The 25,616-nt window shown below is 40.2% G+C and overlaps 1 protein-coding gene across 1 annotated transcript in view; it reads right to left on the bottom strand.

The window, feature by feature from the left end:
- The window catches only part of RASA1 (RAS p21 protein activator 1), a 95,068-nt gene extending 83,308 nt beyond the window's left edge, over positions 1 to 11,760 (bottom strand). Inside the window, exon 1 of the mRNA XM_054986470.1 lies at positions 10,801 to 11,760. Coding sequence (XP_054842445.1) covers positions 10,801 to 11,201 — 401 coding nt within the window. The 5' untranslated portion in view covers positions 11,202 to 11,760. The remainder of the gene's footprint in view (positions 1 to 10,800) is intronic.
- Between the last annotated feature and the right edge of the window lie 13,856 nt (positions 11,761 to 25,616).

The raw sequence follows: 25,616 nt of genomic DNA, 5'->3' as shown, positions 1-25,616 counted from the left end.
AAAAAATAAATAATGCCTGGCAGAGCAAGCCAAACTTTGTGGACCTTCTCCACATTGTTGCCATTTCTCTTTGCATTTAAATAGACACATTGTACAATGCTCTTGTACTGGAACTAAACATCTGAAGTAAATTATACTTATATTCCAAGGCTTCAAAGCTTAATCTATATTCAGCAGTTGTAAGACAAAAATCTCAGATGCAATAGGAAAGATGCTTCTGATGATCTATCCTGTCCATAGCTGCATCATAATATACAAGGTAAGAAAAAAGACTGGGCAGTTGTCTATCCTGGATCTCCCTTTCATTTTGGAGCACTATAGGGAGAGAATGAATGGGAACACACAGGAATGTTACCTCAAATGAAGAACATGAAATGTTTCACTGATGGGAGAAGGGGCACTCTTACTTGAATGTATTACTTTTTATCTGTGATAGTCCCACAACCTTACCAATACCTTTCATGGATCGTAAGTGGCTGCTGGGGAAAGGGAAGATAGGGAAAGATCTGCTTCTACCAACAAAATTTCCACAGGACACAACCTAGTATCTTAAATCACAGAAATCACATACTACTGTTTCAATATGCACTGATTTCTAAATGTTGTAATGTCTATAGACTTGTTCTGCCCTACATGTGAACAAAAGATGCTTAAAGCACTATGTGTGTAAGTAAAATTTAAGGGCCTTCAAGTTTAACATATGCAGAAGCTATCCTGGGATCCTTGCTGTAACTTCTGCTATATGAGAAAAGAGAACCTCGGATTTTTTTTTACCAGGATCTGGAGACAGTGTACTAACTACAAAAAGTAACAGAGCCTAAACATGTTTTCATCATTATTTATTTTAATGCAGTTCTGTTTTGAATGTTTTATTAATAAATCACAACAAAATAAACTGTGTGTTCTGATCCAAGGAGAAGGAACATCTTTTTACAAACTTGGCGGGGGGTGGGGGGAGACAAGGTTTGCAAAAATTCCAATATTAAAAAATGGGGATTACAAAAAGACCTACATGGAGAAGCACTGTCAGCAGAAACATACATGCTAAAAGAAAGAGAATGTGAAATGTTTGGTAGGGCAGGGGGCTGACAAGGAATGACCAAAGCAAAAGGGAAGAAAGGCGACGACAGTGGCAATCAAGGCAAAGGAGTCACTCTGCCAGGCAGGGGAAAGAAAGCTGGGGGAGCAGCAGCAGAAGCAGTGAGGTTAGAGGCAGCACAAATGAGCTAGTCATGTGATGCCAGTAGAGTAGGAGGGGAAAGATAGATGACAAGAACAGTAGGAGGTGATGGTAAGAGAGTGAGAAAGGTGATGGGGGTGGGGGGTCCAGAAAGTTGTAGGACAAAACAGGGATCAGCGGGCGGGGGGGGGATTTCCCCCATATTGCGAGTTCCTTGGTGGGTTCCCACTTGTAAATTCTAGCTGCTTCTGGGATTCTCTCATTAGCTTTTTCAAGGAAGCTAAAATGCCAGTTAGAAGAGCAAGATTCAAGTCCTGTAGCATGTTAAAGACCAACATGACCAAGATATATACACAACCTGAAAATAAATTGAACCAGGGATGCAAAATGTCAACTCTTCTGAATACACTCTGTGTGATTAACTGGTGGATAATGTTAAATCATCAGCCTCAAATTAAATGCTGTATCCTCCAAATCATTTAAGGCTCCTTAGATCTGTTCTGTTCTTCTGTTCCCACTGTCTGGTGCTCTTTTGTTTACTCTTTGGGCTGTCATCTCTGATCTGAATTCTTTGTGCTCCATTGGAGACATCATCCCACCTACCTTCTAAAAGAGGAACTGGAAGTATGGGATACATCTGTAATGACTAAGTTCAAGCTGTTTTTCTCCCACTACTCCTACAACAGCAATTTGAAACTGCTCTGACAGAGTGGGCACACAGACGCAGAGGGGAACAGGAAAAGGGTCCAACAACAATTTACACTTTTTAAAAAAGCATACACTCTTTGTGTAGTAGGTTTAAAAACAAACTTTATTTTATATATTTTTAGCAGTCAAAAGAAGATTTTATTATCCTTGTCCTCCATTTCTTTTCATACCTTTCTGTGAAGAACCTACACAAGACAAGAGTCCTCATTGCACATTCACTGCTCAGTTAAAACTTTCACCAACCACCAATGAAGTAATAGTACTAATGACTTTGCCTTACACAAAGCCAGACCGCTGACCCATCTAGGTCAAAACTGTCATGTCTGACTAGCAGTAGCACTCCAGGATCTCAGGTACCTGTAGAAAACAATCTCCCTTAGAGTATTTTTATAGTAAGAAAAAATATGGCATACTTAATGTTTATGAAATATAGCAAACATCCTAAATCAGATCCAAGTCAACTGAGGACATTGGACATATTTTTCAGAAAAGAAAAATGCAATAGATTTTCCACTTCACTAGCAAGTATGCATGTGTGCACTATTGGGTTTGTTCCTAGTTCAGATCCAGAAAGCCAGCAGTTGCAATACAAAACAGTTTGCATTTTGTTAAGCAAAGTTATTAGTTCCTCCTAGTACTAAAAAGAGTCTACCAAGTTCCTCATCAAGCAACAATTCCTTCTGTTATTTACAATAAACCAATGCCAGTATTGATAAGACAAGGATGTGCATAAGTCAAGAGAGAATAACAGGTGTACATGGGGTGCTAAAAAAGAAAAATTCTGCCAGCTTGGTATTTAAATCTGATTTATATTTACAACAATAAAACAAATCACAAATTTAACAAAAAGTGTTCTGAATACTGAGACTGTAGTGATTTTACATCAAAGATTTAAAAGCTGAGTCCTTAATTCTGAAGAAGTGAGCTGAGGTTCATGAGAGTTCATACTCTATCACTAATTTTGTTAGTCTTATAGGTACTACTGGACTCCTGCTCTTTTCCTTAATTCCACTCTGTGAAAGATATACAGTTATTAAACTGTTAACTGGCCTACAAGCCAAATGTTGCCTGAGAAGCAGTTTTCCAACTGGCCTTCCTGAAGCCCAACTTTTAGCAAGAAATACATTAAAAAAATTTCACTTGTTTTCAAAAATCAACAGAGCTCATGACAGAAAAAATTGCATACAGAGCTCTGACAGATATAATATCAGTGCCCCAATTAATAATTATTCAAATAAGCAATGCTTAACTATGTTTCATGTAAAGTTTCATATTGGTGTCTCATGCATGTTCTAAAAAGCAAACAACCTCGGCCAACGGTTTATTTTCATTCTCTCTTTTTATTTTCAATGGTTTAGATACTAACCATGCTTTCCACCTGTGGAACGAAGAGGAATGATTTTGCCTCCCCGTGCTGTAGACTACAGTGTCACTCACTACACTGTTCCCAGGGCTCCACCAACCATAGGGGGCATGATTTCAGGGGGCACAGCAGGAAGGGGGGCAGCCCAGGAAAGTTCCATTCTGAAGTGCTGCTCTACCTTCATAGGTTTCCTTATCATCATTAAAACAATCCAATGTTGCAGCTTAAAAGAACACCCTGCAATGTTTAATGCTCCTTTTCAATATCCAATACTTAGAGCTGGCCACCACATTTACAGCCTGTTTCTATGCATTTCTATTTGAGTTCAACAGGGTTTAAGGCAGAATAAGTGAATGGGGAAGGCAATGTCAAACCACACCGAAACAAAAAGTCTGCCAAGAAAACATCATGATGTGATGTCCCTCCATGGGTCAGTAATGACTTGATGCTTGCATAGGGGACTACCTTTACCTTTTAAGTAATTGCAGTGTTGTAGCTGTAGTGCTGCAAACTTTACTGTTTCAAGGCATTTAAACATGATATGAGATGCAAGAACGTAGTAAGAGGACAGAATTTTCATAATATACTATTAAATATTATCCAAGATCAGGACTGTATCCTCCTTTAGGGAAAAGAAATCCAAAGATCTGAGTAATCAGTGACTGGTACTCCAAGTCTAAGATAGATCTCCTAGACCTTTGTGACAGTTTAAATGAAAAAAAAATGCATGTCTTTGTTAACCCTACATTAAATAAAATCACTCATGTACACAGATAACCCCATATTCTCTCTCTGCTACTACAGGGAAGAACTGAAGAAAAAACCTTGGATTTTTTAAATTCCAGCAGCAAAACATTTTATGACATTTAGCAATGTCAATTATATGGAAACTACATATAGCTCTATATATAATGAAGGCATAGAAAACTAAATAAAATATATCACTAAAATAAAACATATCACTATATCTACTACTGAAGGCCTAGCCCCTAAGAAGATAATCAAATCTATGTAATGGGACAAGTGTGGATTATCACTAGGAGCTTCCAAGGGTTCCAGAAAAGCCTTTGTTAAAAACAATTTTAGGGTAAAAAAAGAAACCCTTAGCAATCCATCTTTGTAATCTCTGCACATGCATAAAGAAAAGTCCTGGAGGTTGACTGCTATTTTGCATTGGCTCAGCAACACAAAATGCTTCACAAAAAACATAGCATTGATGAGGAAACAGCAAAGGAAGAAAAGCTGTAACAACCAGGAAGAGGTCAAAGGCAGAAATGAGATTTCCCACATGATTCTTTGCAACTCCCCTCATGCTTTTATAATATGAAAATTTAAGTCTTATTAGCTAAAGCTTACAGTTAAGCCTATAAAATTGCTGCCGCAGCAACTATACAAAGGCAGATTGGTATCACAAAGGAGGTTACTACAGGACAGGTTAACAGAGAAAATAACAATGCCACTTGTCTTTTACGCTTTTCAGATAAAACCAGGCAAACATACTATTACTGACAATGACACTTTCCACTCTCTGGTCTTTGGTGGCAGCCTGTCTTTGTTTAAAGACATCTCCTTAATCTAAGATAGCTATTTTCCAGCAACAAAAGGCCACCTGATATGCAACTACAGGAGCTGCATTCTGCATTACATCCAGAAGTCAACTCTGCATCCCAATCCATTCAGGTAACACTATCAGAGACCTAATACTAGGATTCAACTGCTCTTTCCCCAACATGATATATGCAGACATCTGTCGAGAATTCCTCTCTGCAGACAGCCAAGTCTCTACTAGAAATGTGAAGAGCTGTCAGAAAAAAACAATAAAAACCAGACACACACACACACACTTTGGGGACTTCTAAAAAAAACTTCAATGAAATATTCACTATTTTGTAATGAATGGAATGCATCTCAAGGAAAAGTTTTACTTACTTAAAATGCACTATTTTTGTAAGATATTTTACAACATTAAATGTAATTCTGATGTATATTGTAGACATACTACATATTTTCCAGTTTATATTTACTGACCAGTGTTTTCAATGTTATAACTTGGTATCTGTAGTGCCACTGCAAAGGAATTCCTGAGGAGGAGGAGAGAATAGTGCTATTAGGTGATCCTCCTCTGGCTTCAAGCATATCAGCAATAAAAACATAGAGCTGGAAGGAATCTCAAATGTCACCTAGTCCAACCCTCTCCATAAATCAGGAAATTCAAGTTACCTACCCCCCTCTCTCCCCCCAATGACCCCTGCTCTATACACCCAGAGGAAGGTAAAAAAAACCTCCAGGATCCCTGGCCAATCTGGCCTGGAGGAAAATTCCTTCCTGATCCCTAAGTGTTGATCAGCATTACCTTGGGCATGTAAGAAAGGGCCATGAGAGCCCAGCACCAGCTCATCTCTTCGTGCCCTCCCTCTCCCAATCTGCGTACATTCATACTGAAGAGTCCAGTAGCACCTTTAAGACTAACCAACTTTACTGTACCATAAACTTTCAAGAACCACAGTTTTCTTCGTCAGATGCATCTCTTGAAAAGATGCATCTGACAAAGATAACTGTGGTTCTCAAAAGCTTATGTTACAATAAAGTTGGTTAGTCTTAAAGGTGCTACTGGACTCTTTACTATTTTGCTACTACACACTAACATGGCTAACTCCTCTGGACTCATTCATACTGAGTCACTAGATATCCATAGCTGCAAAAAGTTGGAAGATTATCTCCTTCTGAAACCTTCCAGCAAAGGGTTAAAGAAGCTGCTGGAGTGGCAGGTGCAGACAGTAGCCCCAGGCAAGTATGACCTTATATTGCCAGGTGCTGCTGGTCTTGGGAAGCAACCCAGTATATAAGAGTAGGAGGCAAAGACCTGTAGACCCTGCATGGAGCCCCCTAAGTAGTATGTAAGGGATTACTGTTTTGTGGACTGCCTGGCTCTCTCAATTTTGTCCTGTTTATACTGCCAGACTGTCTTGTCTCTGTGGGTTCCTTTGACTTTCCAAATCCTCTGAAGAGCACCTGCCTCTGGCTAAACGATATCCAAATATGCTGTAAGTTACGATTGTATGATACTGTTTCTGTCAAATAATACACTTAGGTATAAATTTGTTTTCTAATTTCACCTTTAATTTGTTCTACCTCTTAAAAATTAAAATACATACACTAAAATAGAATAAGTTTGCAGTTCTCACTCAAGTACCAGATATATTACAATTTTGCTAGTAGTAAATTAAGGCATTTCTATTTTTAAATTCCATAAATATGTGGAACAGTACCATCTTATATGCAAAACAGGGTGGATAAAAATCAATGATTTTTTAAAAAAAATCTGATTTTTTTAATTTAAATCGGATTTTTTTAAATAAAATGCTTTTTGAGGAAAACATATTACCATCCAAAGGTTATTCTGTCATGAAATGAAGATTAGTTTTTAATTATGTAGAATAAGGCTGTATATGTTTAATTTTTTTGGTAAATAAATTCCATTAATCCATTTACAATGTCATGCTCTTCCAGAGATTTTTTGTAAGATTATTGGGCAGTTTCTCTGCCTACAAGATATTATCACAGATGCTTGGTTTTGCAGTTCTCAAAACTGAATTTGTGGCAGCTCAGCAGAGATCACATGCCTCTTCTTCACAGCAAAAATGTTGTAATATGAACAGAGTTGAGAAAAAGACCTTAATCCTATTGTTCTACAAACCTATGAAGACAGAATCAACCCCTCCAGTGCTAAGTTTCAAGAAGTTCAGTGAATAGAAACAATATTTTTCTGATTGTTTGGAGTGGAATAGATCTGCACAAGAAGAAACTAAGTGTGAGGAGGGAGGGGCAAGCAGTACAAAATGAAAGTGAAACTTTTTGAGCACAATACTGCACAAGTCTTTGGATCTTTTGTGTGTATGACCTGAGGTTTATCACATTCTTTCCTTGGAGGAAAAAACCTATAATGGCAGCAGGCCGTAAAAGAGACCCAGTCTGGGAATACTTTAATGAAGTTCCTTTACCTATCGGTAAGGCAGGCATCTACTTGCATATTAAAGTTATACCAGCAAGAATTAGTCTTTATGTAGAAAACTATGATTTAAATCAAGCCTTAATGACTAGTGATTTAAAATTGTGATTTAAATCGTGATTTAAATCAGTTTGATTTAAATCAAATCCACCCTGATGCAAAATTATGCATTTTATGTTATTATAGTAGAAATACAAGACAGGAAAATAATATTACATAGATGTCATTTTCCCCAAATTTTCTGGGGTTGCCTGGAGAAAAATTTCCCCAAGGCATACAAAAAATGCCTAATTTTTACATCTCTAGTGTCTACATAAAAGAACAAAGGGATCTGACATCAAAATGATAATATTTACAAACTAGCACAACAACATTTAAATTTGCCACAACCCTTTCACTGACCTGAAAGTCATTAATCTTCAGGGAAAAGATTTCAATGGGAAGCACCAGTATGAAACTGCTGAATTGGAATATACCTATAACTTGGCTGTATTAATCAATTACTGAATAAGATGAGGCATCTCTCACTACAGGTGATAATAAGCTTAACAAAACTAGAGAGACTGTCACCACCCATTGCTGCTGTTTGAATGATAACAGTACAATCCTAAATAGTTATACCCTTCTAAGACCAGAGACTTAGAAGGGTGTAACTCTGTTCAGGATTGTGCTGTGAGTTATGTTCAACAAATATGAGTTTTGCATAAAAGGTTCACAGTCTTTACTACTTGCATTTCATTCCTTTTGACCTTGTGACTAGTCATAATTACATTTTAAATGGGAACAAGATGATTGGAAAAAATTAACATCGCAATGTACACTTGGATTAGGGTTTCAACTAATTATTCTACACTTCCTTTCTGGAACATACACCATTACATTTTGGAAACAAAAGAAACATTCACTCCCTTCCAAAATCTGAAAATATTTGCTATATATATTTTATTAGTACCAGTATATATACATAGATCATGTATTTAAAGTTATAGTGTCAACTCTAAATACAAACTCTATAGTTCCAGTGTGTGTTGTTCAATTTAAAAACGTCTACAGAACTTTTACAAGAAAAAAAGCATACAATACTTGTATTTAAATTTTAAAACTACTAGGTTAAGCCTAATAAAAATTTGGTGGGATGTCTTGTCCTATAGTTGAGAACATTTTTTTCTGAAGTAAATTTTTTAAAAGCCGCTTTTTACAACAACTTATGCTCCTTTACATTACAAACTTTATGCATACTACTAATCCAGTCTTATTTTTTTCCTACACAAAAGAAAGTGTTCCTTTCCCTGTTAAAAATGGGCATTTTAAATACCCCCAGGAAGGAAATTTGAATCTTATTTAGTCCTGCAAAATCCTAACCTTTTAAAAATCCAAAGACTTTTAAAAGGTAAGGATTTTATATTGCTTTATATTGCAATCCTTGCAATATACAAGGATTGTATATTGCTGTTCTTTATTTAAAACCATTTCCAATGGCTTTTCCACAACATATTATGATACTTAACCCAAGGTTTTAGCAACCAAATTGCCATTAAAGATTTCTTGTTGCTTACAATCATCCTGATCCTGCCTCAGGTTAATTGAACATCTGATATGGAAATTTATAACATGCATTTTAATGTGTGTGTTAATTGGATTATTATAAATTATGGTGGTATAATGCTACGGTATAGCCCAATCTTGTCAGATCTTGGAAGCTAAGCACAGTCGATACTGGGAGGAAGACCAGGGCTGCTCTGCAGAAGAAGGCACTGGCAAACCACCTCTGCTCCTCACTTGCCTTGAAAGCCCCTTGCTAGAGTCACTGTAAGTTGACTGTGACTTGATGGTGCACGCACCCATTGTAATTTATGACCTTACCACTTAGTTGCTGCATTGTTCAATGCATTCTTCACTGCCTTGAGTATGAGGATATAAGATGGGATATAAATGTTATTGCCCATAATATCAGAATCAGAACACTTCTCTTTACACTCAACAGGTATTAAGAAATGCCTGTGTTACTTATACTACAATAAGGGTTACCCCTAGGCTTTTAAAATTATTACTCTACATGTACCAGTGCATTTCTCAAGTTTTTAATTCCCTGTTTCTTTAATATTTAAATCAGGATAACTCAAAATTTACAGCAAGATATAACAGCTATGGCCAATTTACAATAGTATGTGTTGTATACACACACACACACCATTAATGTAACATCCTGAGACTAGACCATAGCACAATGCCACCAGAAAACATCAAATATTGCTCATAACTTTTAAATAATCACGACTTCCACTGCCTTCTTCATTTTTACCAGGAAAAAAACGAACATATGGAGGAAAATGAAGATTTTTTTTTGTAAAAAAAAAAAAAGGACTTGTTACTAAACAGACCTGCACTTAGTCAATTCAGATTTTGACCCCATAACGGTATAACCTTTAAGTACTTATGAAATACCTGTTGCAGAGCTTTTTTCTGCAACTTTTCTGAATATAGTTTCCTGCTTATGTTAGCTACTGAGTTGGGAGAAGGGGGCCATTAGGAGGCTTTTGCATGCCAATGCAACATTTTTCACATGTATTCATCTGCAAAGAAAAATATTGTATCGCAATTGTCTCACTTGGTGTCAAAAAACAAACAAATATTAAAGTTTAGGAACCAGTATCCGGTACTCAATATTAATGTTGTACTCTTATTTTATATTACATATAGACCCATATTCCTTCATATGCAGCCCAATCCTATAAATCCCACTATGGTCATCAATCCAGAGGAGTTAGCCATGTTAGTCTGCAGTTGTAAAATAGTAAGAGTCCAGTAGCACCTTTAAGACTCCAGTTATCAAGGCATTCTCACAATCAAAGAACCCACAGGCCAAAATATGTCAAAACCATCCCCATCCATAAACACATCCTGACACACACCCCCCATCAGTCTTTTTTTTTTTTTTTTACATCGCCTGCAAATACTGCTGGGAAGCTGTGTTAAAAGTAACTACTACAAACGAAGGAGTTGTTTCGAGTATGTATGTTTAGAGTCTCCTGAAATGTGTCACCATATTTCCAATTTAAGCTCCCTTCTCCTTCAAGTCTTTAAACTTGGATTTATTGGGGGGCGGTCAGTTGAGAAGGATTAGAGTAAACGTCGGAATGGAGTACGAAAAAGCATGACCAAATTTCGAGGGACTGCCCACTTGAGAACACTAGGAGCGTTCGTGAATGAAAACCTGTTTACGCAAGTCTCCAGATTCTCACTGAACTGGTTACAGGGGAGGGTGATAGTCCCAAATTCTCAGTCGTTCCCCCCACCCCTCCCCAACCAAGCAAGCAGCTAACCAACCAAGGCTGCTCGAAACTGGATGCGGGAGGCGAAAGAGGCGGGCACAAAAAAACTTTCCGGAGTTGCCCGGAGTTTGACACACACCCGCCCGCCATACGCTTCCCGCTGGGCGCGGTGCTGGAGAGGGGCGCCTGGTCGCCGGAGCGGAATCCGGACGCAAGCCGGCTCCCCTCGCCTTACCCGCCGGGGGAGGCTGCTGCGGGCGATACTCACTGGTTGGTGGGGGGCGCGTTCAGCGGGATGGCCACCTCCTCCTCCTCGTACTCGGGCCCGTCCAGCGAGTCGCCCTCGTCCACGGTGCTCAGCCCCCCTGCCGGAAGCGGCGGCTGCGGAGGCGGCGGCAGCGGAGGGAACCCGCCGGAGGTGGTGGTGCCAGAGCCGCCCTCGGGAAGCGGCAGCAGGGCCGGCGGGCCCTTGGACATCTCTGCGGGGACAGGCCTGGAGCCCACAGGCGCGGGAGAAGCGCTCAAGCTGCCTACACCGGAGACCCCCAGGAAGGCGACGGCGCTCTTGCTGCTGATCCGGGCGGCGGCGGCAGGAGGACAACGTCCACCCGGTTCCCCGGCCGCTCCTGAGCCACCTTCCTCGCCTCCAGCTTCGGCCGCCGCCATCATGCTGCTTCGGCTCGCCCCACCTCTTCCCCGCCCCTACTGGGGCAACGCGCCACCGGGAGGAGGCGACAAAGGGACGGAGAGAGGAAGGAAAGGCTGACCGAGACTTGCCGCCTGAGGCGATTCGAGGGGAACAATGGGAGGCAGCAAGCGAGTGCCTCGCCGACCGGCCCGGCCGCCAGCCCTCAACTAATCCCAGTTTTCTGAGGCGACCCGGCGGGCAGTTTACTCATCCCCGTCCTTAAGTCAGGCGGCGGCGCCTAAGCTTCATTTGCCGGCACTGACACTCAGGTCGGCTGCTGAAGGCGGCAGCGCCTCTCTGGTTCGCGGCTTCGCCCTGCCTTCTCCTTTGAATGCGCATGCGTCCCTGCAGCAAGGCTGGTTCGGCTGCTTGCTGCGGACAAGAAAAAGAAAAAGCCGTCTTTGGCTGAAATCCTGTACCGGGGTGTAACTAGTCCCATTGAACACTGTGGCGCTGACTTTCTAGTATACATGCTTCAGGCGTCCATCACACCTTCTCAATCTGTGGCAGCAAAAATAAAACAGTCTTCTTATGACACCTTAAAAACAAGCATATTTCTTAAGGAAAACGGCGTGCAGCGCTTACTTTTTACAATGGTGTATGCATGTTTACTGGGGTTTGCTGCCCAACTAAGGCTACATAGGACTGAGATTCTGAGCATACTTTTGTAAAAGTAAGTTCCAGTGAATAGGATGGCGCTTACTTCCAAGGAAACACTGAAACAGTCGGGATGGGTGTAACTGGATGTGTTCTAGATTTGCAAAAATGTTATAGTTTATAAATATGCACCCGTTTTGGTGAAGAAATATGGTAATTAATCAAATAGCTTTGCTAGCTTGCCCTGGAAAACTCACTTGCATAGTGCACATATACAGGGTAAAGAAATGTAAAAACACAAACTATTTTCTGGGTATTAGAAATTTTCTGAAATCAAGCATATTGCTGTATCTCACTGATGTATACCACTTACCACACATTATTTGCTGCTGTACTAGGAGAAACAAGGAACTTTCACTCTCAAGCAATTTAAATACATAAATGATACCAACAGCTTTGTATCCTCATTGGAGAGAAGGGTAAATATTTATTTATACCCCACCTTTCTTTCCAATTAGGATACAAAAATGCTGATACATTCTCTCTTTCATCTTATCCTCACATCCCTCTGAGGTAAGTTAAGCTGACAGTATGTGTGACTGGCCCAAGATCACTCAACAATCTTCTATGGCAGAGTTGACATTCAAACCTGGGCCTCCCAGGGATCCCCAACCTTTTCCAGTCAGCATACACATTCAGAATTCTGACACAGGGTGGTGGGACCAACCACAACATTATTGCTGCAGGAGCTGAGAGCTAGTGTGGTGTAGCGGTTAGAGTGTCCAGCTAGGATCTAGGAGACCCAGGTTCAAATCTCCTTTCTGCCATGAAAACTTGCTGGGTGAACTTGGTCTAGTTACACATGCTCATCCTAGTCTACCTCACAGGGTTGTTGTAAGGATAAAATAAAAGAAGTATGTAAGCTGCTATGGGTTGCCATTGCATGAAAGGGTATAAATGAAGTAAAATAAAACACACAGCAGAAGCCCAAGGGCAGGAGAAATGAGGAGTAATTAAAAATATACGTTGGGGAAAGAGAGATAAAAGAGAATAAAACCAACACTGTGATGGTAGTTGCCACTGAAACAATGTTATTTTAAACTGTATAGACAATCAGAATCCATTAGCAAAACAGAAGTTCTGCAGGGCAACAGCACCGCCTGGCTTCGCCCACTTTCTAAAAGCACTTTCTAAAAGCAGAGCCTACCTACTCTATACCACACAACAAATACAAAATGTATAAACTCATCATACAGATAATTGTATTCCAGTCGCAAATAATGTTTTTTCCTCTCTATGTTTTTTCCCTGTTAAGGCTTTTATAGTGGTCCAGAGAGACATGGAATGACCTGCTAGCCAGAATCCCAAATTTAATAAGTTCATGGTCTTGCAAGTTTAACCAAGAAATTCATGTTTTGGTACAAATTTCATTTATCATCTAATTATATGATGATATCTGAGTTGTACTGCCCAAAAAGATATATAGAATAGGGGGCCAGATTCACAAGCTCAAAAATGTTGAGGAAAATAAATACATTACATGTCATATTATGCTTTGTTTTGTTTTCTTATTTATTATGGGTCACTACTAGACATGGGCACGAACCGAAAAAAATTAATGAACCGGCGATTCGTGGTTCAGTGCCAATGACGAACCCGAACCAGCGAACCGCAACAAACGTTTCCTGTTGCCAAAGCGGTTCGTGGTTCGTGGGCGTCAGAACAGCCCCCATTGGAATTAGAGAGCCCATATTCTCGGAGAGTGTTTAACAAGTTCTCCTCCAGCCATTACCCAAGTTTGGTCAAGATTGCAATAGGGATCCAAGCTCCAATTAAACTCTGTCTCTCTCCCCAAAGGCTAGCAAGTAGCAAGCAACAGCTCTGTCACACTCCACTGCTTGCTGAAAGTGAAACCCAGCCTGGGAGCCCACTGCTTTTTATAAGCTGAGGTCCCATTGAGCAACACAGGAGGTCTGTGGTTGGCCATCAGAGCTGCCTATCAGGGTTTGCAGGGATGAGATTGGAGTGCCCATGGCTACAGAACACCCCTCCCCCTCCCTCCCCCGGGTGTCTTCTCCCAGGTTGTAACCACTTTGCAGCTCCATGGTTGGAAGGAAGACCTGCCAATCAAAGTAAGCTGGGCTTCCATTCGGGTTTCCAGGGCAACAGAAGGAGTGCAGACAGAGTTCAGGCATTCCCCCGGCTCCGTTTCTAAGGGAATTGATTGATGGCGCCTGACTGGCTTCACGAACCACAGAGGAGCGCACCGAACCGCGCCTCTAACGAATGCTGGTTCGTTGGCCATGGACGCTCACAAACCGCTGAATCACGAACGGAAGATTGGGCGGTTCGTGGGTTTTTTTGGTTCGTAATGCGGTTCGTGCCCATGTCTAGTCACTACTAACCAGGGCTTCAAACATGGGAGTGAGATCATTTCTGTGTTTATCAGTCTGGATTCGAGAAGGAATAATGAAGATAATGAACTGCTTTCCTCCTTTGTACTGCATATACCTTCTGAAAGTTATCCTGAAAATTGAGTTTGGGGTAGAAATAAAAGTTTCCATCTTTTCTGATGGCTGAATATTTTCTTTGTCACCATCTTAGTTATCATTGGAGCAAAAATATTTCATTAAAATAAATGCTGGTAAAAAGGAAAGCTAGAAACTGCATTCACTTATGCAGACAGGCATTAAAACAAATCACATTTTGGCTGAAGAACTTGGACACAATAGACTAGCGTTCTCTTTTCACTGCCTCTTATAGTTGATGGGCACTCAACTGACCCAGTTAGAGTTAGATTGTATGACAGATGTCAGATTAGATTAGCTCGTGCCCAGTTTAAATTAGATAAGCAGTTCTGCAATTTATGAGTACAGATTTTGCTAAAGGAAGGATTCGGCTGAAGAAAATTCACAGGAAAATTCACTGCAATTGATCTGGTGTCCCAGTGTATTGAAGCAATCATTCAACCAAACTTGACCTTTACTATATTATTGAGTATTAATGTAGTTCTTTAGTTACTGAAAAGAAAAGGAAATACACATACACAATTGGATCCAAAGTAAAACTTTCAAGGCTAGAATGGAAAGCTTTTGCTTTCCTCTTCCCACTGCAACCCACTGATCTCACAATGTTGCTGGGGTGGGGTGGGGGGTGACCCAGAGGAATGACTTAACTAACAAACCTTGATTTCCAGAGCAGTCTATGTGCTAAAAGTTGAAATATTGTATCTCTCTTCATTTTTATTTGTTTTCATTAATGCAGTTTAATGAGTTTGAAAAACAATGTATTTCTTAACTTTTTGCTTAAACTACAAGAGTACTGTATCTGCCCACAAATGACAGCTTACACACACTGTTGTCAAGACATTTTCTTCCTGCAGTTCTTCCTTTTCTCCTTTGAAACTCTGCCAAGAGTATAGGGTATCTTAGGGATTTATTAGGTAGTGATGTGAAAAGGAATTGTTTTAAATATCTGGCATGTGTGTGTGCACACACACATATCAATTGGTGAATTAAAGCCTAAAGATGTCAGAAATGGGAGGGTTGGCTCCCTGCACTTTACTCGTCAAAATTAGTATTGATTTTCCAAGTTATAGTTTTAAACCTTCTGAGACTTGTGAGAAACTTTCAGTTTTATACGAATTTTATAAAATTGCATGTGGTGCTTCTTTCCCTAACAGATTTTTGCACATGGTATTTGTCTAGTCTCCTCTGAGAACAGCTTTTGGAACGTGAAATATTTCTTGGAGTTGCTTGATAAACCATGCTTTGATCTATAACAATATAACCACTCTAATTTATAAAGATACATTATTTGCCTTTAGGCTTAATTTTCTTTTCTTCCATTGGTTTGATGTAAAATATTAATGCACATACCATTACATTTAATCATACCCCCATGGTGCCATTAAACTTTTAAAAGCACTGAACACTTGTGAAATGTTATTAATTATATTACAGTTAAGTTGTGGTCCATTTACTGTTCTCTGGAGATCCAAAATGGCTGTTGTCACATGACTTCCAATAGATAATGTAGGTTGTCTGAATAGTCAATTCAGGTAGTGTAAAAATATAGTATAACAGGAAATGAATTCTTCTTGAGAAGCTATTTAAAGCTACAATATGTCATGGCCTTTTAAATCTACAATGTGGAAAAGCCTTGGAAAATAAATGAAAATACAGAAGAATAACTATTTCAGCAAAGTGTAAAAGAGATACTCATAAGTATACAAGACTAGAATATCACTGTTTGAAAAGCTAGATATTATAAAAGGATTTCCTGAATGTTATCACAAACATGAACTTCAGTACCATGGCATGCACAAGACATATTGTCCAGGAGCCAATTTACCATAACTGGTTCCTTGCGTAGAATGGGTTCAGTTGTGTTTCCCTGAAAGAAGCCCTCCTCCCCTCCACATGTTGCAAAACACACTACTTTTGAAAACGGGAAGAATTTCAAAAGCAGTTTATGATAAGGGAGTTTAAAGCTTCAAAGAAAAAAAATTATAGCAGCTCTGGATGTGCCAAAGCCCGTCAGTATTGATAAAGTACCTTTTTGGATCTCAGTCAGAAAAAAGTACTTTTTCATCAACATGCCTTTCACATTGATAACGTACAATACATAATGAGTCTTCCATGCCATTGCAGTTTGCAAAAACCTTTCAAGCATTTTTCATTACCCTTTGATACAGTGTGATATAGAAGGCAGATAGATTCCAAAGAGTTCCAAAAGTTTAATTATCAGACACAAAGGTGATATTCTTATCTCCGCATACAGGCGAAAGGAGAATACTTCCTTTCAAATATCACTGCATGGCAGCAGCGACTGTTCTTAATGAGTGTTTTACTTAAAATAGACAGAAACTGGAAAAGCTTGAGTGGGTATGATACCAAGGAAACAAACTATCCAGACAGATGGTGTATGTTTCCAGGAGGGGGGAAAATCATAGCATCACTTAACAGAATATAAAGGGAGAAAGTAGGAACATTTATACTTTTGCAAACAAAAGCCCCACCACTTTTGTTTTCCATCATCTTATACATATAAGCATGCTTATCTAACTGCATCTGACAGACAGGCTGTATGTCTTGCAACATTCTAATATGGTGAATAGTATTTAATTATAGCTCTGACTTGGCTTTCTAGTTTTGCTTCAATACAAAATATTTGGTTGTACACTCAGGTCTCATCATGGTCTTGCCACACTCTATCTTGCAGCATCTATTTCCTTGGAGGATTTGTTTTCAGAGTTTTGCTAAGAAGGCAAAATATGGGCCATATTGGTGGTAACCTTTTGTAAGGGTGCATACTGACCAGTTTAAAAATTGATCCTGGAGGAGGATCTGGGGAGGATGCAAAGTTCTGTAGACAATAGAATAGTTCTAGAGACATTGCAAGCTTTCAAAACCCCAAAAGACAAGGCATCTATCTCAACACTATCAGAATTTGTCTTGATAAATTTGCATCTGGAACTTTATTGTGGTTAGGAGAAACTAAGTAGCTGGGCCCATCTTGAATGAAACAAAAATTACAAGGAAGCATCTCAGATGACCGGGGGTGGGGGGTGGGGTGTCTTCCAGAGCATTGACAAGAAAAAGGTGCTTTCAATACTGAGCTCTTTTATAAAGCCAGGGACATAACTCAGAGGCAGAGATGGTTCATAGTTCTTAACCCAAGGTACCCATATTTAAATATTAAACTAGTAAAAATAATCAGTTACAAATAGTTAGTGCAAACGTATATATGGCTGGGGTTTCCTTTCAATAAGTACAGAAGCTGTGATCAGGCAAGGATTTGGCTCCTGTTTATCACAGGAGAATCCATCACATAAACCTATATACCATCATGTATTTTTGTATTCAAGTTTCCTTGTTGGAATCTGTTCTCAGTGAAAACTGGCTCTAGAAAATGAAGCAGCATCTGCTCTTGCTCAGCTCTTCCAACCCTCACTTGGAGGTGAGTGGAAGTGAAACTCAACCACCAAGTCATCATAAGGAAATAGTATTGAGTGCAACTTCATACCACTCAACATCCTGTCTGTGGTTGGGACGGTCCCTGAAGGGGGAGCAAAATCATCACTCTGTACAAGGTATGCGAGAAAGTAACTTCTGACCTTTCTTTAAGAGGTTGATAAACCTGTGCATGATCTGAAGAAAGGAGATCCAGTGAGAATCCCTCCCTTTCATAAAATTAGAAGTTGTGATCACCCTGTGAAATTGATGGGCAATAGATTTGTGACAGATTTAAAAATAAGGTACTTCTTTTCACAATGCATACATAAAGAAGTCCCTGCGCCAAGATTAGATAGCTTTACAAGAAGGCTAGAAACATTAATTGCAGTCATTAGGATTATGGCTAAGTGGAACTTCCATATTCAGAGATAGGGTACCTTAGAATGCGAGGGGGGCAAGGCTTCCCAGGGTCATCAGACTGATCAATGTGCGAAACAGAATGGTTTATTTTCTTATATGACCCTGGAGGCTTCAGCTGAGGTGTCTGAAGATAAATTAGGCTGAAGGTGTGTGTGTGTCTGTGTGTGTGTCTGTGTGTGTGTAAGAGAGAGAGAGAGAGAGAGAGAGAGAGAGAGAGATTCTAGGAAAACAGTTCCAGAATCTACCATTTGGCTTTTCTCCCAGATCATATCATTTTCTGAAGATCTAGTAGTAGTCTGGAATCGTAAAATGGGTGCCAGGATGTTGTAGTAAAATTCTGAGTGATTCAGAAGTATTATCATCCAACATTCCTGCTGATTAAGACAGGAGATATTCAAATGTTGTTTAAATCATGCCATCTTGTACAGCTCTGCAGTCTTTTATACCAATCAACTGTCTCACATTTTAAAATAATGTTAATTATATCTGACATTTAAATATCAATTCCAAAACAGTTTGTATTTAATCTTAAATTACTGGCTTTGCCAACTTTCATTCGTGTTCAGAATTCTGTTTCATCAAAACACCTTTGCAAATGATAAGCTCTTGAAATTATAAACATTGCTGCCAAATAATATTTCATGCGTCATGCATAAATTACAAGAATGGCATAGAATAATCTGAAACACTTCACAACATCTATAGCTTAATATGAGTGCCAGCAGCAACAACGTGGCATGATCCACTGCCTCGAAACTTGAGTAAATTACAGTGTAATCCTATGCAGAATGACTCCAGTCTAAGCCTATTGATTCATTTTTAGATACCCCTGCTGCATTTCCTAAAGAAGAATTACAACCTCCAATTATTATGTGATAGTGTGTGCAGCTTGATTATTACTGATATAACTCTTATGGGACAAAAATCCAGTGCATATTAACCTCTTGGAACTAGTTTGCAGAAGACCTACCAGAGGAAGCATGGGAAAAGAGGAGATTTTTGTGACGACCAAAACAACAAAAATCTATTCAAAGTCAAAAATACACAGTAAAACCATATCTAAATTAAAAAGCTAGAGCAAAATAAATCAAATAAAAGTGAAAAAGCCAACAACCAATATGATTCAAAGCAGGAAGCATTCCATTGCACAGTACAAACAAGTTAATATATAACCTGTGGTACAGAACTGCCTTCACTAGACTCCTAAAATACAAAGCCAGATTGCTCCATAACTGATTGTGAATGAGCTTCCAAGAAAGCAGCCTACTCATATACATGATGGAGTTAGAATACAAACATAATGTGTATGTATATATGTTGCCAATGTAGTTTTTTTAATGTGTGGCATTTTTCATTTGCAATGAAAGCAACAGCACTTCTATTTCCAAAACTGCAAGTAACTAGATATTAATTATTGGCACATTATTATATTTAATCTTAGCCCATGTCCCTTCTGATAAAACATCATTCTAGCCTCTCTTTGTGTATGTGTGTGTGTGTCCAAAAGCAGTAATGATGAGGTTTGCATAAGTTATATGAGTTTTCTGTTCAAGGATATGAAAATGAAGGGAGCCTTGGGCATTTCATTCACAGCCTGAGTTTCTCACTCTCTCCTCGACACAATGAGGTGACAATTGGTAATGTCATAATATGTGTATTTTGAACAAGGCTATATAGTTCTTGACAACTTGTACTGTTTTAAATTTCTCTCTCTATAACTCAGTGGATAAAAAAGATACATAAGAAATGAGCAGATTAGACATTTCTTGTTTTAACATCTTTATTGACGAGTACAGCAAGATTGTATGTAGGCATGTTTCTGTTGGCATGAATGGAATCAGCGAAACAGATGCTGCATGAGAATTGCCAACATATCATAGATATTCAGACTGAAGATGCAGTACAGGAATTTGGTGATGAAGTATCTTAATTTTCTTTTTAAAAACCCAGCCTTCCAAAAATCACAGACAAAAGCATGAGGAATCAATGGAAATATAGATTTTCTTTGCTAAAACCCTTGAGCCTATTTCTTATGCGATATCCACTGTATATGCCCTTCATGTGGTAAGGTTTCCACTTACTTGCCATCTAGTTCAGTGACAGAGGTCGTGCGTGTGTGTGTGTGTGTATATATGCACGTGTGCATGAGAAAAAGAGAGAGGGGGGGGTTGGATGGCTTTACCAAACTTCTAAGATAACACCTATTTTCTCCATTGATTTCAGGAATGGCTGCTGTAGTTGTGCAATGCACAAGAGTTGTTGAGTGGTATTCTAAACTTTGGGATGTTATAAGATACTGCATAAGAAAATGTGTGTGTGTGTGTGTGTGTGTGTGTGTGAGAGAGAGAGAGAGAGAGAGAGAGAGAGAGAGAGAGAGCTGGATGGTTTTACCAAAATTCTAAGGAAACACTTATTCCCTCCATTGATTTCAGGAATGGCTGCTGTAGTTGTGTAATGCATAAGAGTTGTTGAGTAATAATAGTAACAACAACAACATTAGATTTATATACCTCCTTTCAGGACAACTTAATGCCCACTCAGAGCAGTTTACAAAGTATGTTATTATTATCCCCACAACAATCACCCTGTGAGGTGGGAAGAACTGACAGAGCCCTGAGAGAGCTGTGACTGACTCAAGGTCACCCAGCTGACTTTAAGTGGAGGAGTGGGGAATAAAACCCAGTTCTCCAGATTAGAGTCTGCTGCTCTTAAACACTACACTGGTTTGGCATTTAAACTGGAGGGGGTTTCTTTAGCATCCACATAAAGCTGTCCCCTAATAACCTTGTTCTCTCTTGCTTTTCTCCAGTATTTCCCAAATCTTGTTTGTGGATGGAAAGGTCACTTTTTTGCAAATCCTATCCACATGAGCACCATTTTCCTTGCCCCAGATCCCTCTGGCTGCTGTTCCCCCCACCATCACTGGAAGGCTTTTTCTGGCTTAAAAAAAATCAGTAAATCGTATAGCATTAGGCTACCATAATATGTCAATTACTGATTTTAATCAATATAAGCTGTTAATACACTTGGCTAGTATGTTTTCTCTTGATATGTAAACATATATGGACTATGAGAATAGAATGCATTATATATGCATTCAATGCACTATACAAGTATATTCAATTCCCCAAATAAGCAGTTCTTAGTAAGTCTCAAGTTCATTTTTCATCAGCTGGATGTTCAGGAAACTGAGGAAAGAAGGAAAGATTAACAGTCAAACAAAATTGTAATGGATATCAAATGAATGAACCAATTTGGTGTCACCAGGAGAGCTATGTGCCATAGCAATTAATGATATATTAATGTTTGGCCTTTGGCCTTTTTCTACTGCTTTGTCCAGTGCATTTTACTTCACCCTTCTTCCAAGGAGCATATAGCTTCCCTTACCCATTTTATCAACCCAACAACCTTCAGTTAGGCTAGCTTGAGAGAGTGTAATCGGCTCAGGGTCATCAAGTGAGCTTCATGTAACCAAGTACCACACACACAATATCAAGTCTTTTTGCTGCTGTGTTGTAGAGAAGTTGCTGCATGTTAAACAGTTCGTAAGTTAGGTTCTTCACAGATCCCCACCTCTTAAGTAGCTGGCAAAATTTATCCACTAATGCAAAAATAAGAACCAGTTATCAACTTACATCTTCTCTTATGAGGCAAATGAATTCTACATTCTTCTTCACTTATCACCTTGCAAAGATTTATGTTTGCACAATTCTTTTCTGCAGAATAGGAAAATGCCAGTTGAAACCTATTGTCTTACTACAGATTCCTATCCATTATTTCAGCTTGGTTTTATAATAAGCTTTCAATAAGCAGGCACTTTTGAGCCCTCTGGGATAGTATTCAACATTTTAAATATTTAATTACATTCTCATTTCAAATATTTAGTGCTTTTTTGCCAATTAAAAATATAAATTCCAGGAATAGTGGAAGGAAATTGATTCCCAGTTCAGATCCCTTCTGCAAGCAGAATCTTATTGATTTAGTGCACAATACATTGGCAGTCCTTCACAAGCCCTAGCAAAGTGGATAAGAGTTGTGTGCATCTGCCTACCCAGGAATGAGAACTTTTTGGATAGGGAGGTGATAGAGCTGCCAACAAACCCCCGGTGGGGATGGGGAATCCTCTGCCCTCAGAAAAATTAAACCGAAAAATCAGACTTTGTTGGTTTACAGGTAGTTCTTACCATACAGTTCTGACAATTTCTAGAGCTACCTAGAGCTAAAGGGTAGCTCTAGGAAACGCTCTTTGGTAAAGCTATATGTTCACCCCACAGTTCCTGGTAGGGTTGCCAGGTTCCCTTACCTTCCTGCTGCAAGCGGGCGACCTGGCACACACCTTTTTTCTTTTCCTTGAGCATACACAAAGGGCACATGTGTTCCTGGGACTGCATGATGATGTCACTCCTGGGAAGTGACATCGCGCAGACACAGAAGTGTATGCGTGCTTCACACCAGGCCGATTTGGCCCATTTGGGGTCCAGACCGGCCCTGCGCAAAGTGCGGGCGGATTCCCAGGGCGGTGCAATGACAATACTTCCAGGAGTGATGTGATTGTGCTGCCCTGGGAGTGTGCCTGGGAGGCCTGTTCCCTGCCTCCCAGTGAGGGCCCAGTGAGTAGGGTTGTCAGATACCCCTCACCTCCCGTCAGGAGAGTGGAGTCCCTGGCACTTACTTTGTGGGCTGCACAAGGTCCTCTTTCACGCTGGCACCCTGGAGCCGGTGTGATGTCACCTCCAGAAGTGACATCACCATGCCAGCTATGTGAGCGCTCCCATGCTCCACATGGGCCGATTTGGCCCATTTGGGGACCAAATTGGTCCCAAATGAAATGCGGGAACGCTCCCGTGGGCGGCACAATTACTTTACTTCTGGGAGTGAAGTCACTGCACCAGTCCCTGGGTGATCAGCGGATGAATGGGCAAATCCCCAAGAGTTTGCCAGCCACTGGCGAGCACCTGGGAACCCTACAGGTAAGTGGGGGGGGTGGAAGGAGGGAGGGATTCCCCTGTCCTTACTGTGGGAACAGCAACTCTAGTTTTTGTGTAACATTAAGAATCTCCAGAACTCTATAAGAACTTCCTTTAAGTAGACTTGGCCTTATTTTTCTTTTTACTTTTTCTCCTGGGATGCTGCCGCCCTCAAGTCATAATAAAAGATATATCGAGCATTGTCTTTTTAAGCAACATTCTATTAAATCTAAACTTCATATCAAAAAGGTATCAGGAAAATTAGGGGCAGTCCCAGACATATCAACTCAGAATGCAGGCCCACGTGCAGATTCCCAGAGGAATAAAATTGGGATGACACTAGGAGGAATCCAGGGACAAAAACCTGCAGAGGTGGATAGAGTAGGATGGTCCTTAAATAGGGTTGCCAGGTTTCCTTAACCTTCCAGCGGAGGTGGGGGACCCAGCACTTACCTCTGTAATCTTCTGGCATGCAGGCATGCTCCCCATGAACATGATGGTGTCACTTAGTGAAGTAACATCAACGTGCCCATGGGCAGTGTGCCTGCTGCGCATTGGCCCAGGAGGCTTCTGGCCTCTAATATACTTTCATTTAGTATTTTCTTTCAGTTTTGGAGTTAGGAATGCTGGTACCCACTTTCTAGTACCCCAAATCCCTTCTCTGCACACATCAGTGTGTTCCTTCAGTCCTTAATCTGAAGGTCTCCAAAGGTAGTTTTGAAACCAGGGATCTCTGCACTCTCCAGAGTTGCCTCCCTGTTTGACTGGGTAGGGGAAAGTCTCCTCTCCTTAGAAAATCCATCCCCATTGTTTGGCCCATTTGGGAGTCTGCATCTACTTCCCAAACTTCCTTACCAGCTTTCCTCAGTTCTCCTGTTGGTGTTAAAACTGCTCTTCATTAGGACTTCATCTCCCAGCTCTCCACACTCGATCTCTCTGCTAGGACTGAAAACAAGCCCTCCTCTTTCCAGTTTATGCTACCCAATCAGATCCCTTGGAGTAGCCTGCCACTCAAAACTCTCTGATTCTGTGATGGATTAATTCTTTTTTTTATATATATATATATTTTTATTCTTTTTAACATCTAAAACAATAAACTACAAAAAACTACAATAGTACAAGGGAAGGGAAAGAAGTGAGAATAAGAAGAGGGGGAAGGCGGGGTGGAAAAAAGGGGAAGGCAACTTACAAACACTAAACACTACACTTCAATGCTTTCCCTTCATACTGCCATAATTAAAAAATAGCTGAATAAAGTAATGATGGAATGGTTGATCCTACAAAATACAAATTACAATTCAAATTAAATCTTTTTCCCCCCTCTGGGCCTCGGACGCAGTTCTCTCTGAGCAGCTACAGCCGCAGCGCTCGTTGCCTCCCCCCTCCCTTCAGGCTTCGAATCTTCTTCTTTTTGCTTGATGTGTGGCCCAAATTCTGGATTTTTGTCCACAAAATCCCTTAGCTGATCTTCTGAATTAATCTTGTAAGCTTGATCTTTATAACTAAACCCGATTCCTTCCGGAAATAGCCATTTGTACTTTATGTCACGTTCCCTCAAAAGAGCAGCCAGCTTTTTATACTTAAATCTTCTCTTCCGAACTAAAAATGGAACGTCCTTCAGTATCTTGACTTTATTTCCCAGAAAGTCCAACTCCGCATTATATGAGTTATATAGGATATTGTCCCGGCTTTATAACTAAACCCGATTCCTTCCGGAAATAGCCATTTGTACTTTATGTCACGTTCCCTCAAAAGAGCAGCCAGCTTTTTATACTTAAATCTTCTCTTCCGAACTAAAAATGGAACGTCCTTCAGTATCTTGACTTTATTTCCCAGAAAGTCCAACTCCGCATTATATGAGTTATATAGGATATTGTCCCGGACCCTCCTGGATGAGAACTCAATAACGATCTCGCGAGGCAGCTGCCGCTTCATTGCATATTTTGAAGATGCCTGACGGACTCCCAAAATGGCGCTTTTTACTTCTTCTTTAGTTGCCCTCGCGGGTGACGCTAAAAGTTCCGAGGCAAGATCCCACAAATCCTTGTTTTCCTCCTCTTTAACATTCTGGAGACGCAAAATGGTCTGTGTTCGTTCCACTTGCAGCCCAATCAGCTGATTTCCCACCAACTTTAGCTCCTTGTTCGTTGCTCTCATAAGTGACGCATTTTCCTGAGCAGACTTCTCTGCCCCCCCCACTACTTCCTTGATGGCTTTCACATCGCTCTCAATTAAGCCCACCCTTTGATCTGTTTCATTCAGCTTGTCAACAAAGGGTTTTATGGCTTCAGTAACCGATCTTTTCACCAGTTCCTCGAGCGACTCGCCTCTTGCAGGGCAGCCGAAACTGACTTGCCCAAAGCAGGACTCTGTTTTTTTGCTGCCATTTTAGGGGGGGGGCGCCAATCTTCCGAGACTCTGCGAGGGGGGAAAAATCCGAATCTTCTAAGCTTCA

This window comes from Eublepharis macularius, chromosome 8 (assembly GCF_028583425.1).
Source record: "Eublepharis macularius isolate TG4126 chromosome 8, MPM_Emac_v1.0, whole genome shotgun sequence".
Classification (NCBI taxonomy): Eukaryota; Metazoa; Chordata; class Lepidosauria; order Squamata; family Eublepharidae; genus Eublepharis; species Eublepharis macularius.
This window is presented reverse-complemented; position numbering and strand designations above follow the sequence as displayed.